At 49.6% G+C, this 15171-nt stretch overlaps 5 protein-coding genes across 5 annotated transcripts; all 5 read left to right on the top strand.

Moving 5' to 3' along the window:
• Nucleotides 1-322: 322 nt before the first annotated feature.
• swr1 (putative SNF2 family helicase/ATPase (Swr1)) lies at nucleotides 323-5323 on the top strand (the record flags this gene model as incomplete). Its single annotated transcript, XM_057181539.1, has 1 exon — nucleotides 323-5323. One exon carries the CDS (start codon nucleotides 323-325, stop codon nucleotides 5321-5323), a length of 5001 nt encoding a protein of 1666 aa, XP_057046889.1.
• Nucleotides 5324-8448: 3125 nt separating this feature from the next.
• On the top strand, nucleotides 8449-9607 carry N7518_000610 (Clr5 domain-containing protein; the record flags this gene model as incomplete). The annotated part of the gene is made up of 2 exons (XM_057181538.1): nucleotides 8449-8576; nucleotides 8653-9607. The coding sequence occupies 2 exons, from the start codon at nucleotides 8449-8451 to the stop codon at nucleotides 9605-9607; spliced, it is 1083 nt and encodes a 360-aa protein (XP_057046888.1).
• A 434-nt stretch (nucleotides 9608-10041) lies between these two features.
• On the top strand, nucleotides 10042-11100 carry N7518_000609 (NADPH:quinone oxidoreductase family protein; the record flags this gene model as incomplete). Its single annotated transcript, XM_057181537.1, has 2 exons — nucleotides 10042-10049; nucleotides 10119-11100. The coding sequence occupies 2 exons, from the start codon at nucleotides 10042-10044 to the stop codon at nucleotides 11098-11100; spliced, it is 990 nt and encodes a 329-aa protein (XP_057046887.1).
• A 1027-nt stretch (nucleotides 11101-12127) lies between these two features.
• Nucleotides 12128-13078, top strand: N7518_000608 (uncharacterized protein; the record flags this gene model as incomplete). The annotated part of the gene is made up of 1 exon (XM_057181536.1): nucleotides 12128-13078. The coding sequence occupies one exon, from the start codon at nucleotides 12128-12130 to the stop codon at nucleotides 13076-13078; it is 951 nt and encodes a 316-aa protein (XP_057046886.1).
• Nucleotides 13079-13813: 735 nt separating this feature from the next.
• N7518_000607 (uncharacterized protein) lies at nucleotides 13814-14832 on the top strand (the record flags this gene model as incomplete). Its single annotated transcript, XM_057181535.1, has 3 exons — nucleotides 13814-14356; nucleotides 14543-14607; nucleotides 14673-14832. The coding sequence occupies 3 exons, from the start codon at nucleotides 13814-13816 to the stop codon at nucleotides 14830-14832; spliced, it is 768 nt and encodes a 255-aa protein (XP_057046885.1).
• Between the last annotated feature and the right edge of the window lie 339 nt (nucleotides 14833-15171).

Genomic DNA, 15171 nt, shown 5'->3' with positions numbered 1-15171 from the left:
TCGATGATGAACGGATGGAGGTTTGCGGAATGTTGTGGCCTGAGGCAGACAGTCACAAGACTTCAGGCATCCACGCGCCGGCGCGACCATGTAATTGCTCGCCCGAAGGAAAAAAACCACTCTCCACGTATTCTCATCATCTCCGTTGTTTTTCCGTCCCCATCCACGCCACAGCGCCGATAAGCATGTTAAACTTCGTGTAGTATCTCTACTCGATAGTCCCTATTTGCTGATGCCAAAATCTTTTACGTCGACTGCGTCATTGTTGGGATAGCTGGGGTCACCTGCCGCCAACGGCCCCTGTCGTCTGCGGGTACAAGTCATGCAAAACGGCACCTCCAACGGCCCATCACCCCAAGATGAACGCGTAACGCCTGTGTCCGATTCCACACCCCTCAATGGGTCTGTAAATGAAAACCTGTCAGATTTCGCCCCCCGCGAATCGATTCCTTCCGACCCGAAAGACGTCGAAGCTGTTCATCAACCCGAAGAACCCCCATCGAAGAAACGAAGACTCACGGATTCCTCCTCATCGCAACGTTCCACTCCCAGACCACCATCGCCTCCTTGGAAAAAGGCTGGCTTTGAGGGCCCCACATCTTTCCTCTCTGAAGGCAAACGTAGGTCTTCGCGAACGAACGCTGTCCCGGTCGAATTCCAACCTGGGTCGGAGAAGAGACACACGCGGGGGATTCAGAACAAGAATGTTGGCAGGTCCGCTCGCGATGGAAGCAAGCCGGCTGCATCCTCGCCGCTATCGGTAACGCAGTCACGAGCCGACATCAATGGAAAATCGGGTGGAAAGGCCACTGCAAATGGATCGCCTAGGACGGCGTCGCGCGCGGCGGCCAACAAGCCGTCGCGTATCTCACATACTCCAGCGCCAAAACCAAGTCATTCACACACCAAATCTCGCATCTCCGTTACCATTCCTCGCCCGTCTGGCGCCAACGCGAACGGCACCAGTTCTCGCTCGCTTCGCGATCGCCCATCTCTTTCGAATATATCCCAGGAGGTCAATGTGGATTCAGGTGAGGTCAATATGGATGACAAGGAACCGGAACAAGGACCAGTGAAAATTCCAAAATTGCGCATTAAATTGAGCAAGCCCGTTCTTCCTATTCGACACCCTGGCCACATACCGCAGAAGAAACACGCTTCTTTCAGAGAATGGGTATACCAAAACGATACCTCAAATATACTGTCAGAGGACGAGGCAGCGGTGGAGGCACGCAAGAGACATGAAGTTATGACTGCCGCTGAGCCCGGTGGACCGTTGAGCTCGCAAGTCTGCTCGGCATACATCACAGAACAGCAAGAGGAACCTCCCCCACAGTACTCGCACCAGGATCACTTGGTTTCCCACGCACTATATTTCCAGAAGCTCCTCGACAAAGAACACAAACGCCACCGGCAAACAGCCAAACTGTTTGCGCAGTGGTGTGCTGACGCTTATCGGAAACGTCACAAGGACCCCGAAGATATTTTACGCGAGCAGCAGGAGGAGATGCGTGGAAAACGCAAGCAGCTATCAAAGGATCTTCAGAAGATGTTCGACCTGACCCGTGCCGATATTGATCGGGTCCGCCTAGCACGCTGGGAAGAAGAGCGGAAAATGGAAGACCAGCAGGCTCTTGATCGCGCTATCAAAAAGTCTACTATGCTCTTCGAGAAGCGTCGATCAGAGATTTTGGGCGAATTGCCTAGCGATGCTCTTGTGACGAGTGACGATGAGGATGGTGTATCGGGCTTCTCATCTGGCCCTGACGAAGAAGACGAGAGTAACATGTCAGATTCTGAATCCGGAACCGACGACGAGGCTAATGTGGATGATGATGCCAAATTGACTGCGGAAGAGCTCCGGCTGAAGTATGCTAACTTACGGGCTGACGACTATACCGATCGGATGTCTGTAGCCTCAGGCAGTACGGCAATGACCAATCCTAACGAATCCTTGGATCCTGAATCTGTTTTAGATGGCCTCGATTCACACCTCACTCCGGAAGATAATCAGTTAGACGATGTTGATTCAGTGTTGTTGGATGATAGTGATGCCTCCACAGATATGGATGATGATATGGGTGATAGCGATGAAGAGGAAGAAGACATAAGTGAGGAGGAGTCGGATGAGGATGATGAGAGCCGATCTGGCTTGCTGGGTTTCTTCTCGAAGAATGAAACCCCTATACCAAAAGAGGGCGATGCAGCTTCAGCTGTGGACCACGAACAAGACATCGATATCAAATCGGCATCGGAGGGTGAAGATGACATTGACTTCGAAGAAGATGAAGTCTCCTTGGTTCCAATTGGACCAACTACCAGCGAGGGCACTTCGATAGAAGGCACGCCCTTACATATCGCCAATGCTTCCGAAGCCTCTCCTGCTATTGGAGGAGAAACACCTTCTGTTGACACCCCGATGGCAGAGGGGCTCGCTGAAGCCGAAGCTGACGATGCAGCCACTGCTGGTGTCGTACATGAGTCGGATTCTGCCAAACCAGAGACCGAAGAGGCACCTTCTGCTGAAATCGCAGATGACATTGATCACCCCCAACATATGGAAGTAGATCATGTCCATGACAGCCGAGCAAGCAGGGATATGTCCAGTGAGCCATCGCCGGGAACTTTCGCAACAAAGCCATCAGAGCCCGAATCGGTCTCATCGCTCGAGCCGACAATCGAAAAGGCATTGCAAATAGGCCATTCGCCTGCTCTAGGCTTGCAGACACCCATCCCTCAGATCCTGCGTGGTACACTACGTGAATATCAGCACTACGGATTGGATTGGCTTGCGGGTCTCTACAACAACCACATCAATGGTATCCTAGCAGACGAGATGGGTCTAGGCAAAACGATACAAACTATTGCCCTTCTTGCCCACCTTGCCACAGACCATGGTATCTGGGGGCCGCATTTGGTAGTCGTCCCCACCAGTGTCATGCTCAACTGGGAAATGGAGTTCAAGAAATGGTGCCCGGGGTTCAAGATCATGACTTACTACGGCAACCAAGAAGAACGCAAACAGAAACGTCGAGGCTGGACGGATGACAACTCCTGGAACGTGTTGATTACGTCGTACCAACTCGTTCTGCAGGATCAAATGTCTCTCAAGCGAAAGGACTGGCACTACATGATTCTTGACGAAGCACATAACATCAAGAACTTCCGCTCACAGCGGTGGCAAGCGCTTCTTACGTTCAAATCCCGTGCTAGACTTCTTCTGACGGGTACGCCACTCCAGAACAATCTCACGGAACTGTGGTCTCTTCTGTTCTTCTTGATGCCTTCGGATGGTACAAATGGTGGCGTGGACGGGTTTGCCGATTTAAAGGATTTCTCTGAATGGTTCCGCCGCCCCGTTGAACAAATTCTGGAGCATGGCAGGGAGACTATGGACGACGAGGCCAAGGGCGTGATCACTAAACTTCACACCGTTCTGCGCCCGTACCTTCTTCGCCGACTGAAGGCCGATGTCGAGAAGCAAATGCCTGGCAAGTACGAACATGTGGTCTACTGTAGGCTATCAAAGCGTCAGCGATTCCTTTACGACGGCTTCATGTCGATGGCCCAGACCAAAGAGACGCTCGCGTCTGGAAACTTCCTCTCCATCATCCACTGTTTGATGCAACTCCGTAAAGTATGCAACCACCCCGATCTATTTGAAACCCGACCCGTCTCCACCTCCTTTGCGATGCCACGGTCTGTGCCTATGGACTTTAATATCAAGGAATCCCTCGTTCGACGACGACTGCTTTTTGAACACCCACTCACCAAGATTGACTTGGATTTCCTCAATCTCGCACCCGTATCACGGGAAGATATCTCACGACGGCTGGCCGACGACAGTATCAGGTTGATGGCTATTGGCCCGTTCAAGACTCTCCGAGAACGCCAGTACAACCGAACCAACTGGGAGATGGGCTTTGATGGGTCCAACATGCAGACCATCTTAGAGTCCTTGGAGAATGCCTGTCGGAAGAGGCGAATGGCTGAATTAGAGCGGTGTCTCTACTTCGAATCCAAGCGGCATGGCCGTCGGCCTGTATACGGTAGTAGCCTCATTGAATTCCTCCGGGCTGGAACCAAGGAACACGCGCTATCCAATGCACCGCTGCGGAAGCGCTCAATGGCCGACTGGCTGTCAAGCCGGTCCTCTGTCCTCGCGTCGATGATTCTTACTGTTGAGGAACGCGCTCGTGAGATGCATGGCTATGTCCAGAGATTTGCCTGCGTCACCCCCGCTGCCGTGGCCGCGGGCATGAATGAGGCTGCCTTGACTCCAGTCGAGACCAGGCTTTTGACGAATAATCGCCCAAATCCCCCATACGATCCTTTCCACGAAGCACGGATGCGCCTCTCTATTGCGTTCCCTGATAAAAGATTGCTTCAATACGACTGCGGCAAATTGCAGCGCCTTGACAAGCTCCTACGTGACCTCAAAGCGGGCGGCCATCGAGCCTTGATTTTTACTCAGATGACCAAGATGCTTGATATCCTCGAACAATTCCTCAATATCCATGGCCATCGCTATCTCCGACTCGACGGAACTACGAAAGTCGAGTCCCGACAGATGCTCACGGAACGATTTAATAGCGATCCTCGCATCCTCGCTTTCATCCTATCTAGTCGATCTGGTGGTCTCGGTATCAATCTCACGGGCGCCGACACGGTCATCTTCTACGATCTAGACTGGAACCCAGCCATGGACAAGCAATGCCAGGATCGCTGCCACCGCATCGGTCAAACACGCGATGTCCACATCTACCGCTTCGTATCCGAGTATACTATTGAATCCAACATCCTCCGTAAAGCCAACCAGAAGCGCATGCTTGACGACGTCATCATCCAAGAAGGCGAGTTCACCACAGACTACTTCACCAAGCAAGACGTGGTCGAACCCGATGCGCGTGACGGCCAAGACGAAGCAAGTGCCGCCATGGACCGAGTCCTTGGCAATCGTATCGTCGGTGGAACCCGCGTGTTCGAAGCAGCCGAGGACAAGGAGGATTTAGACGCAGCCAAGAACGCCCAGAAAGAACAGGAGCACGCCGACGATGGCGACTTTGAGGAGCACAGCGCCTCGCACGGGACACCGGCTCAGGCTGGAACGCCTTTAGCCGTGGAGGATGGGGCTGGCGTGCCGGTTCCGGAGCACGTGTCTGATGACCAGCTTGCTGCAGAATTGCAGCCTGGCCACATCGACGACTATCTCTTGCGCTTCATGGAGTGGAACATGAAGGATGAACCCCTGGTTCTGCCGGCGGATAAAAGCAAGAAAAGGTCCAAGAAGGGCAAGGAGCACCATCTCAAGAGGCGTCGTTAGAGTTATTGCGAGATCAATGCTCATTTGCCTCCTTTTTGGCTCCACTCTGCATGTTTCACGTTTCAATATTTCCCTCACGTTAACCTGTTTGTCTCTCCGGCTATCAGCTTGTTGTAATAGTCTCTGTGTGTATAATCCAGGCGTTGGCGATGTTATAATGTTTTATCATTGTCTTTTTTCTCCTGATCAGCTGTCCTTTTTCGTGACTTTTAACTCTCTCCTTTTCTTCTGCTCTACTATTTTTTTTCCCCATTCTCTGTGTTAATCCTACTATGTTAACAAAAGACTCAATAGAATCAGTTAGCAGAAATAATCGTCACAAATTACTTTCAAATCAATAGTCTATTTCCCGGAGATTAGACAAGTGGAGCAGAAATCCCTCCTGGGTCAGCATAGGCAGATCATTTTGTTCTAACCATATAAACCTTGGATATCCCGGAGGCGATTAGGGTTTAGCTCGGTGTTTATATTAATATCAATAGTGTGAGAGCCGGGGAATTGTCTATTGTATTATAGATTGTGGTGGAGTAGAGAAACGGGATGCAACAATACTCCGTCGTCAATAGTGCATATGGTCTCCTATGTTGTACCTCGGAAATGTTAAGAGTGTAGATCGAGGATGTAGATGTGAATGTATATTGTGGTACAATGATAATGTACTCCATATATGCATCCACAGATCTATCAAGTTGAAGAGAACAAGGTCATCTATGGAACATAAATAGGGTTTCCCCTATTCTCCCGTCTGATATTTTCCTCCAACGAGGGCGCATGGCCCGGTCGATCCCCCTCAAAGCCAAGTCACACCTATCTCGGCAAGGTTTCTCCGAACAAGGATAATATTGAACAAGAGCGACCGCGTGGTTGAAGGCAGCCATGGAAAGCAGGAAGTGGAGCCTCATTCGGCAGTTAAGGGATACATCTCGGATACGATTACTTTTTGCACATCTCAACGGAAGTGAAACAGTGATACAAGGTTGAGAATGTTGCCGAGTATTCCCCGGTTGCGGACGTTGATTTGACGTGATTTCACGTGTTGGAGTCCTTGGACTCGTTGGAGTCGGGCTCCACTGATCTTCTCTCCAAAAGTCTCCCGAACTCGGAATGGAATTGGCAACTGTAGGGCTTTCGAGCTCCGTACTCTATTAAGCTTTGGAAATTGCCTCGTTGGAGGTGCAGCAGATCCACGGTGATCCGGGGATCTGTGATTTAGTACATCCTAAACCTGATATATCCCTGTCATCCGGATTAGGTGATTGGTACTTTGAAATGCCGTAGATCGAGATATATGGCATTTCGTTATTGGACGGGGAAGAGGAATAGAAAAAAAACAAAACAAAGAGAATCAGATGAAAATATGCCATGCTTTTACAGGGCCCAGAACCCAGCGAGGTATTTCAAGCAGCATTTTCTTTGTACAGCATAGGGAGGAGGCGGCTGTAGACACGTCAAAGAAGTGATCGCCATTTTTAGCTCGCGGGTGAGCAAATGCCGATGTATCCCTGTGTTGGATCTGGTCTTATTGCCCAGTTTGGGAAGGTAGTATTGAATATATCATAAAACAAAGAAATGATTTCTCGTACCCAGGAGACTTCTAGTCGGCATTTCTCCATGGATTCTCATTTCCGAGGGATAAGAAACTCCCATGGGTCAAGGAGAAGTCCTGAACCAACAGCCGAAGCCGGATATCTGCAGTTCGAGAGAGATGGACATGACATATGCAGGTCGAAGAACGCAAGTGATGATTGGCACAGACTCGTGGGACTTTTCATGCAGCTCGGGCCCGTGCATTTTTTGATCCTCGTCACGTCAAAATGTCTCTCATATTCTCTCAGTCTCACGATTAGATGTAATAGTGCCATGGGAGATCCCGTCTAAGGGGGAGAAACCCAGGATGGCACCAACATGGAGCCCAATATTCCACTATGTATTGAGGACCCGGGAAGATCGTCGCCGATCAATTTGCCAGATCGATAGGCGCTTGCACGAACTGGTACTCCACGGGCGTCAAATCATTGGTGTGAGGCGAGAGGGGCTTTACACTAGTTCTGACACCATGTGCCTTAGCGGATTCACCTCCGGCCGTAAAAAAAGAAAGCGCTGCTGCCTTGGGATCTGGGGGAGGAGATACGTTCGAATAGTGTTGGATTTGAATGATGTGATAATCTCGCTCTCCTCGAAATGAATTTGCAGCACATGGGTTCTAATTCACAAAGGATTTGAAGTTCTCAACGGCGCTGCCTTTGGATAAGACATCTGGTGTAGAAATGTAATCGTCAGTCCGTCTATGGAGAATCCCGAGGTGGCGGTGATCGGCGACCATGAGGTCCAAGACGCCATCCGCGGGTGAGAGGAGGGCTTATCTGGTTTGGAGTATATGACCGTATTAGGATAAAACTGGGGCCGGCTAGGGCCCCAATGCACAGTAAATCACTCCTGGGGAACTATAGGCCGTGTTGTCTTTGCATAACCGTTGCGTTGGGATTTCCCCCCTCGATTATCGTCGGACATGATCGGGCCAAGTCAACCAGGATAGCATATGTATTTGTGTATCTTCTCGATAGATCGAATGTTGGAATAAAGAAAAAACCACACCACAGTCAGCTCTGTACGGAGTACACCGTAGAGACTGAGGTGATTCATCGAATTCCGATATCCGCTTTGTTCAAACGCGCCAAGCACTCAACTGGGGATAGTCAGACATAACAGATGAGCTGTTCCGCTTGGATGATGTGATCCACTCGAAGTAATGACATCGCCCTGATCGTCGAGACCCGTAACCAATGATGTGTGCGCTGCGAATCTCGTTGATGATCGCCGCGTGCTGGACGCCACGGACGCTAAGACCCAATGGATTTCCCCCAAGAGATTGTGTGTTTTAGGGTTCCATAATGACAGAACCAAGACAATGGAGATGTGGAGGTGAGAGGTGGTGAGAGGGAAGCGGGTGAAGTTGGGAGATGACCTTATATTTTAATGTTTTATTTTATTTCCCCCTAAGCTATATCCCCCATTTCTACATATAATACTTGTCTCGCCCGTTTCCTGTCTCTTTTCTGTTGATCATCTCGATCTTCGTACTATTCCCCCCCTTTTCCACTTCCCAATTGGACTGTGCGTCAATAATGAAGACCTCTATCTCGTCCGAGGTATGGGAGAAGAAGAAGGCGTTGATCTCCAAGTTGTATATGGAAGATGAATGGCCCTTGAAGCAGGTCATCAAGCAGATCCGCACCGACGATTTCAATCCCAGGTGAGTGCATGATGTCTATGTCCATTCCATGTCCGATACCGGACTCTATCATGAATTAGTTAACTAACATCTCTAGTGAAACCCAACTACGAAGCAGATTGAAGAAATGGCGAGTGACCAAGCCATCCCGCCAGACTCGAAAGAAGAGTCTGGCTTCGGCAGAAGACTTAGACTCAGACAAGGACGCCAAGCGCAAGGCATCCACCATCCAAAGACCACTGCCATCATTATCAACGAGAGAGACACAAGCCCGCCATGAATGGCCCATGATACAACCCATCTACGCACAACCTCCCACCCTCCAACACCCCGTCCCAGACCGGGACCGGAAATGGAGCTCTCCTATGATCCAACAACTCACCCCAAGCCCCTCCGGCGAGCACATCCAAGACCGCACGACAGCCGTCTCCTATGCCGAGCACAGTCCAACAACAACATCCTTCGACCACACCCACACCTCCCCAGTCGGGGAGGGCCTTATGCTGAGCACAACCCCCGCCGTGGCCCCATCCTACCCAGCCTACCCACTCTCACCCGAATCGGGCCTTCCAAGCCCAGGCACGGCCACGACTCCCAGCAGCATTGGCTGGTCGCCTCGTGCCGTATCAGTCGACTACGGCCTCAACCCACCTCAGTGGTACTCTCTGCCCTTTGAAACCATCCCTCCCCCAGCCGTCTCTCAGTCTCCGGCTGCTCCAATGGCTCCTTCAACCAATGGATACCTCCCCCATGTCCAGCTCTACCATCCTCAGTACTACCACGGCGAGGCAGAGTACCCCCATGTCTATGATTCCAAGAACTGGAAGCGCACTATGTCGTTGCAATATGATACGGCTGGCCATCTGGCTGCCCGGGCCGAGCACGGCGATAGGAAGCAGATGCTCCCACAGATGCAGTCTCATGGCCAGTGGCATCCTATGTCACCGCCGCATACTCAGTCCGGTGGGCCTCATTCCTTGATGTGTGCTCCGATCATGCCTTATATGGGCCATGACCATTATGTGCAGAAGCCTCCAGGCATTGGATACTAGGTGCTAGCGTGCACTGGCACTCTTCTTTCTGTTAAATATGTATGATGTTTTGATACTTTTTTTGTGTGAACTATGGTGGTGGTTGTTTGTTTTGTCATACCCGATATGTTTGGTTTTGGGAGTTGAAAAGGAAACTGTATATCTTGATACCTTTTGATTAATTGAGCTTGATGCATCTTACTGTGTATATTTTGTACTACACATATCTATCAAATCTACGAATAAAGCAAGTGTTCTATAGATGCCAAGACCTGTGAGTTACCCGGGGAGGAACCTCGGCATCTTGCGGGGAAGCCCCCCATATCCCAGCCATAGCTCTTTTTATTTGTGACCTCCCCTTCCATCTCTTTACTCAAGAAGTTTAGAAACTGCCAACTAAATCCAAATCTACATTCTCACTACTGCCAAAATGCGTGCCGTCCAAGTCAGCGAATATGTCAAAGTACCTATAACCAACCTCAACCTCAACTCTAACCCAAACTAACAACATACTAACTATAGGGCCCCCTAGACCTAAAAGTAACAACAGTCCCAACCCCGACCCCAACACCCGACAAATACCTAATCGAAATACACTCGGCCGGCACAAACTTCTTCGACATCCTCCAGATCCAAGGCAAATACCAAAACCAGCCGCCGCTCCCTGGATCGGCGGCGCCGAATTCGCCGGAACAGTCCTCGCCGTGCCTACCTCCCCAAACAACCGCTTCAAGCTCGGCGACCGCGTCTTCGGCGCCACACAAGGAGCCTACGCCACACACGTCCTGGCCGCAGAGCAAACACTCCTCCGCGTGCCGGAGGGGTGGAGCTTCGAAGATGCAGCGGGGCTGTTTGTCACGGCGCCAACCTCTTATGGCGGTCTTGTTCAGCGCGCTGGCGTGAAGGCCGGGGACTGGGTCCTTGTTCATGCTGCTGCGGGCGGGGTTGGACTTGCTGCTGTGCAGATTGCCAAGGCTATGGGGGCGACTGTGATTGCTACTGCGGGGACGGAGAGGAAGAGGGAGATTGCTAAGGTTTTTGGGGCGGATTATGTGGTTGATTACACTAATAAGGCGTGGCCGGAGGTTGTGAAGGGGATTTGCAAGGAGAAGAGGAAGGGAAATGGGGCTGCTGGAGTGGATATTGTTTATGATCCTGTTGGGATGATTGAGGCGAGTTTGAAGTGTGTGGCGTGGAATGCGCGGTTGTTGGTCATTGGGTTTGCAGCGGGCAAGATTGAAAAGGTCGCGCTTAATCGGGTGCTGTTGAAGAATGTGAGTATTGTTGGCTTGCATTGGGGGCAGTATGCCAAGTTTGAGACGGAGACTGTTGGTGAGGTGTGGCGGGGGATCTTTGACCTTGTTAAGCAGGGGAAGTTCAAGGGAACGGCGTTCAAGGATGAGAGCTTTGTTGGATTGGAGAGTGTGCCCAGAGCTTTGCAGGCACTGGGTGGAAGGGAGACTTGGGGCAAGGTTGTTGTGAATATTGTTGGTGATGCGAAGAGCAAGCTGTAGTCTGGAGCATCCAGGACTACAGTAGATAGATATGTGGGAAAGCAATATATTGATTCGATATAGATATAAACTGATGAATGTAGATGCGCAAGGAGTCATGCTCTCGTAGACAAAGTAAAATCCCCAAAGGGAAAGACTCGAGCAAGTATAACATGAACTATGAAGGCCCTTTGCTTGCTCTGGCAACTTTCGTATTTCAGAAGTGAGCATGAACACCCGAAGGTACCCAGCTCGCAATCCAGCTCCAGTCGGTCACGGCTACAAGACGTAGCGCTGTGGTAACTGTTCTCCAGAAGGAGAGCCCTTGAGCATGTCCATATGGACTGGGACAGCTGGATTGAGGAGTTGCGGATGACAGCACGTGTCTGGGGTTTGATATATATCTGTGGTTGGGTTAGTGTAGAGTTTTATATTGATAGGCACCATAAATCAGAATAACATTAAATTCCGAGTAATGGTTTGAATGTCGAAAGATTGTCGAGAGGATGTCTAGGGGAAGTTGACGAAAAAAAGAGGAAAAAAGGGAAAATAAATAGCAATGACTCAGCATGTCTATACCGCCCATTTTCTGCCTCCTAGAGGATATCTACATGGAAAATACTCCGTACTATTGGCACAGTCGCTATTGTTCCAATTCCAAATGAAATGGATCGTTCTTCACTAGTAAACCTCAACAGACCTTAAAATTCTTTTTTGGTTAGCCACAGAAACTTCCACGAGAGTTGAAATTTTAAAGTGCAGAAGCTCTACTATTGGACTATACAAGAACACTTCCTGGAGACCAATGCGAAGTCATTATGTGCAGAACCCTTGCTAAAGTTTTTTGACCAATTGACGGTCTTTCTAAAACCTTTAGGCTACTGACAAGTAAGCTATGATTGGACCATTTCAGCTGCAGCCAGGATGTATATAATAGCCACAACTTTCCACACCGTCTTTCACCTTCTTCCATATCACACCTCAGCTCCCTCGATTTTATGAGCCTCTATCACTGAAAATCCAGCTTTGAACAATATCAAAGTCAACGATGGCTTGTGTAGTCAAGATCCTGGATGATCCTGTCAGGGACTCAATCACACAAGTGGACGCAAACACATGGCTTATCGGTCCCCTCAAACTCCATCGATCAAAGGGATATTCCGATACATCTACCTGGTACGACCAAGAAGACGATCTCAGTTACACTGTCACCAACGCACCTATCGGATCTCCGCCCCCAACCGTGCCGTTGCCAGCGGATGATCCGACAATCAAATTGGTGTATGATGCTGGGGATGGCTCTGCTGTCTGGTCTGTAGGAAACAGCGCGTTTTGCAAGGTCAAACTATCTGAACCGGGTATAACACCAGAGGCGGCAATATTGGCATTCGTCGATAGGCTCGTCTGTGAGAAGAAGCCTGGTTTTGAGGTCCCTAAGCTCCTACACCAAACAGAATACAAAGACCGGTATTGTCTGTTTCTAAGCAGAGTTCAAGGTCGAACTCTCGGAGATGCTTGGCCTACCCTAGACGAAAAATGGAGACATCACTACGCAAACGCCGTAGTGGATGTGTGCAAGTTTCTCGCGAGTCAGGAATGTGAGGAATTTCGTGGTGTGGACGGGAAGAACGCCCTTGAGCCGTTTCTCGTCAAATCCGGCGCGGAAGAGGAATACTCTCCTGATAATCTCCGGCAAATTTGTATATCAATGGGTATGGACTGCTCAAAATTTGTGTTCTACCATGCCGACCTCGGTTCTAGCAACATCATAGTGGAGGATATCCCAAAAACTGGCACTATCGGTGTTATTGATTGGGAGCTTGCTAGCTATTTTCCAAGGGGATGGATTCGAACCAAGTTTCGACTAAGCAGTGGAATGAATCTTGAAGATTCAGCTACGGACAAGCCAACTGAGTGGAGATCAAGGGTTAGCGTGTTGCTTGGAGAGAACGGGTTCGAAGACTATGCATCGCAATGGTTGTCCCGGTTTAATTGCTAGCGGGACTGCCATACTACTATAGGCAGAAGGATAGGTCTGCATCAAATATCAAACCGGGCTTTCTCGCGGATGCTCCTGAAGTCGTAGCTCTCATAGCCACTTGACAAGTCTCACGGAATACATGGGGGGTGTAGATAGTCAGCCGAAGACTCGTAGGTTTGAGTTATATGTTTCCATAGACTAGAGCAATAAGCTGTCTCTGCGTCATGGATGGATAATATTAAAGCATTCGAAGACTAGCCCCCGAAGACACGTCCGCGTCCCTGCATCATAAGACAATGTTAAAGATGGTGTCCTTGAGAAGGCGAACCGCCTATACAAACTTGACCAGGAAATTACGGCCAGTGTTTCCTAATGTATAGCAGTCAATCAATAAGCACCCCACAAAGCTGCTGAGATACCATCTAAAGAATAAAACTCATGGGCCGAGGCGCAAAAACTCTAGGGTATCTTTTGGAGTATCTTCTGGAGTATGAAGATGCTACCTCGACACCGACGGAACCAGGTAATCAAATCACCGAGCGATGAGCCAAGTTCTGCTTACTCAACTCGTAGCAAATACAGGGGTTCAGTACAATTGTCCTACCCAATAAAGAGTGACCAATTGGGTCCTTCTTCCAAAATCCAGAGAACAAGAACAACGTTACTTATATATAAAACGAAAGGATCAGAACTACGTCACATCCACATATACATACAAGTCAGTCACCACATGATCATTTTGCAGGTACCACCATGGCCCATGAAAACATATGGTTTCCCGATCCTTTCCAGAACTGCAAGATCTTGAGTCTGAACGAGCCTACCCCTTCCAACTGGGAAGTCTTCCAAAAGATCAACGAGCATGTCGAGCAATGGCAAGACGTTACCTGCCGCCTCCCCTCTCTGGCCTCCGCCAAATTCGTCTGTCGTGATGCCAGTGAATCTCCCAATGGACCCACAGCCTTCCTCCGTATCGTGAAGCAGATTCCCTCCCAGGTAGCCGAACAATTTACTCGAACCGAGCCAAAAGCATCCCAAGCCATCCGAGCTCAGGAAGCCACTCAATTTACTCCACCCGAGCTGAAGGCATACCAAGCTCTCAAAGACAGAAATTCGCCCAATACCCCTAAGCTCCTAGCATGGCAGCAAGGGACCCAGGATGCCTCTGGTACCGTCCCAGGTGGCTTTATCACATGGGTTATCTTTGAGGACATTGAGGGAATCGCCCTTGGGGATGAGAATGGGGCTGGCATATATTGGGAGCAGCCGCCGGAAACACGTGCAAAAATCCGCGAGGTCTTGATGAAGGAATACACGTAAGTCAACCCTATAAAAGTTTCCGTCTAGGAAAAACTTTGATTATTCCTATTTTTGGATCCCTCGACTTGGCCCCTATGCTTGCGCATGCCTCGTTGAACTCCTGATTTAAAGCTGTTTATTGAGGAATGATACTAATACATAATGATTAGTGAAGCCTCTAAGATTGGAATCTTACCAATCCATGACGGCCCTGGAAATTTGATATGGAACGCGGAAAGGGAAACGATGTAGGTTTTGCATAACACATTGCGAGGATATGATGCGAACTTGGTTGTTAACATTTTATATTCAGTCATTTCGTGGGATTTGAAGACCCAGAATTCTTCCAGCGCAAGGGTCGGGTGACAGCCAAAATATTCCCCCGCTATGGTCTAGCTAAGACTCCCCCTGGTGACCGGTGGTGGGAATATGAGGTGAACAAAGATCCGGATACCTCGAAATGGACCTTCTAGTCATACTTTTTGTTTGGGTATCTTCAAATTGGCCTCTTCGTTTTCGTTTTTCGGTGCTGATGCTTAGAGACTTGAGATATCATGTGACATTAGACTATTAGGGAAGGCGCATTGGAGGGCAAGTGCCTGTTCTAGGAAGGGAGTGGGGGTATAAAAGAACTTCTCCCACCTTTCTTCCTCTTCTCTTCTGCCCCTCCCCATCTCTCTGACCACCATCTCACCGTAGCCCCATGAGACAGCGTAGGCAGAGGGTGCCGTAGCACATGCTGCTTCACCTACCACAGGGACCATAACATTACAATGTTTGTTATGAGGTCCATGTAGGTCTGCATCAAATAA

Source organism: Penicillium psychrosexuale (assembly GCF_028828465.1).
Source record: "Penicillium psychrosexuale strain IBT 29551 chromosome Unknown utg000001l, whole genome shotgun sequence".
In the NCBI taxonomy this organism is placed as follows: domain Eukaryota; kingdom Fungi; phylum Ascomycota; class Eurotiomycetes; order Eurotiales; family Aspergillaceae; genus Penicillium; species Penicillium psychrosexuale.
This window is presented reverse-complemented; position numbering and strand designations above follow the sequence as displayed.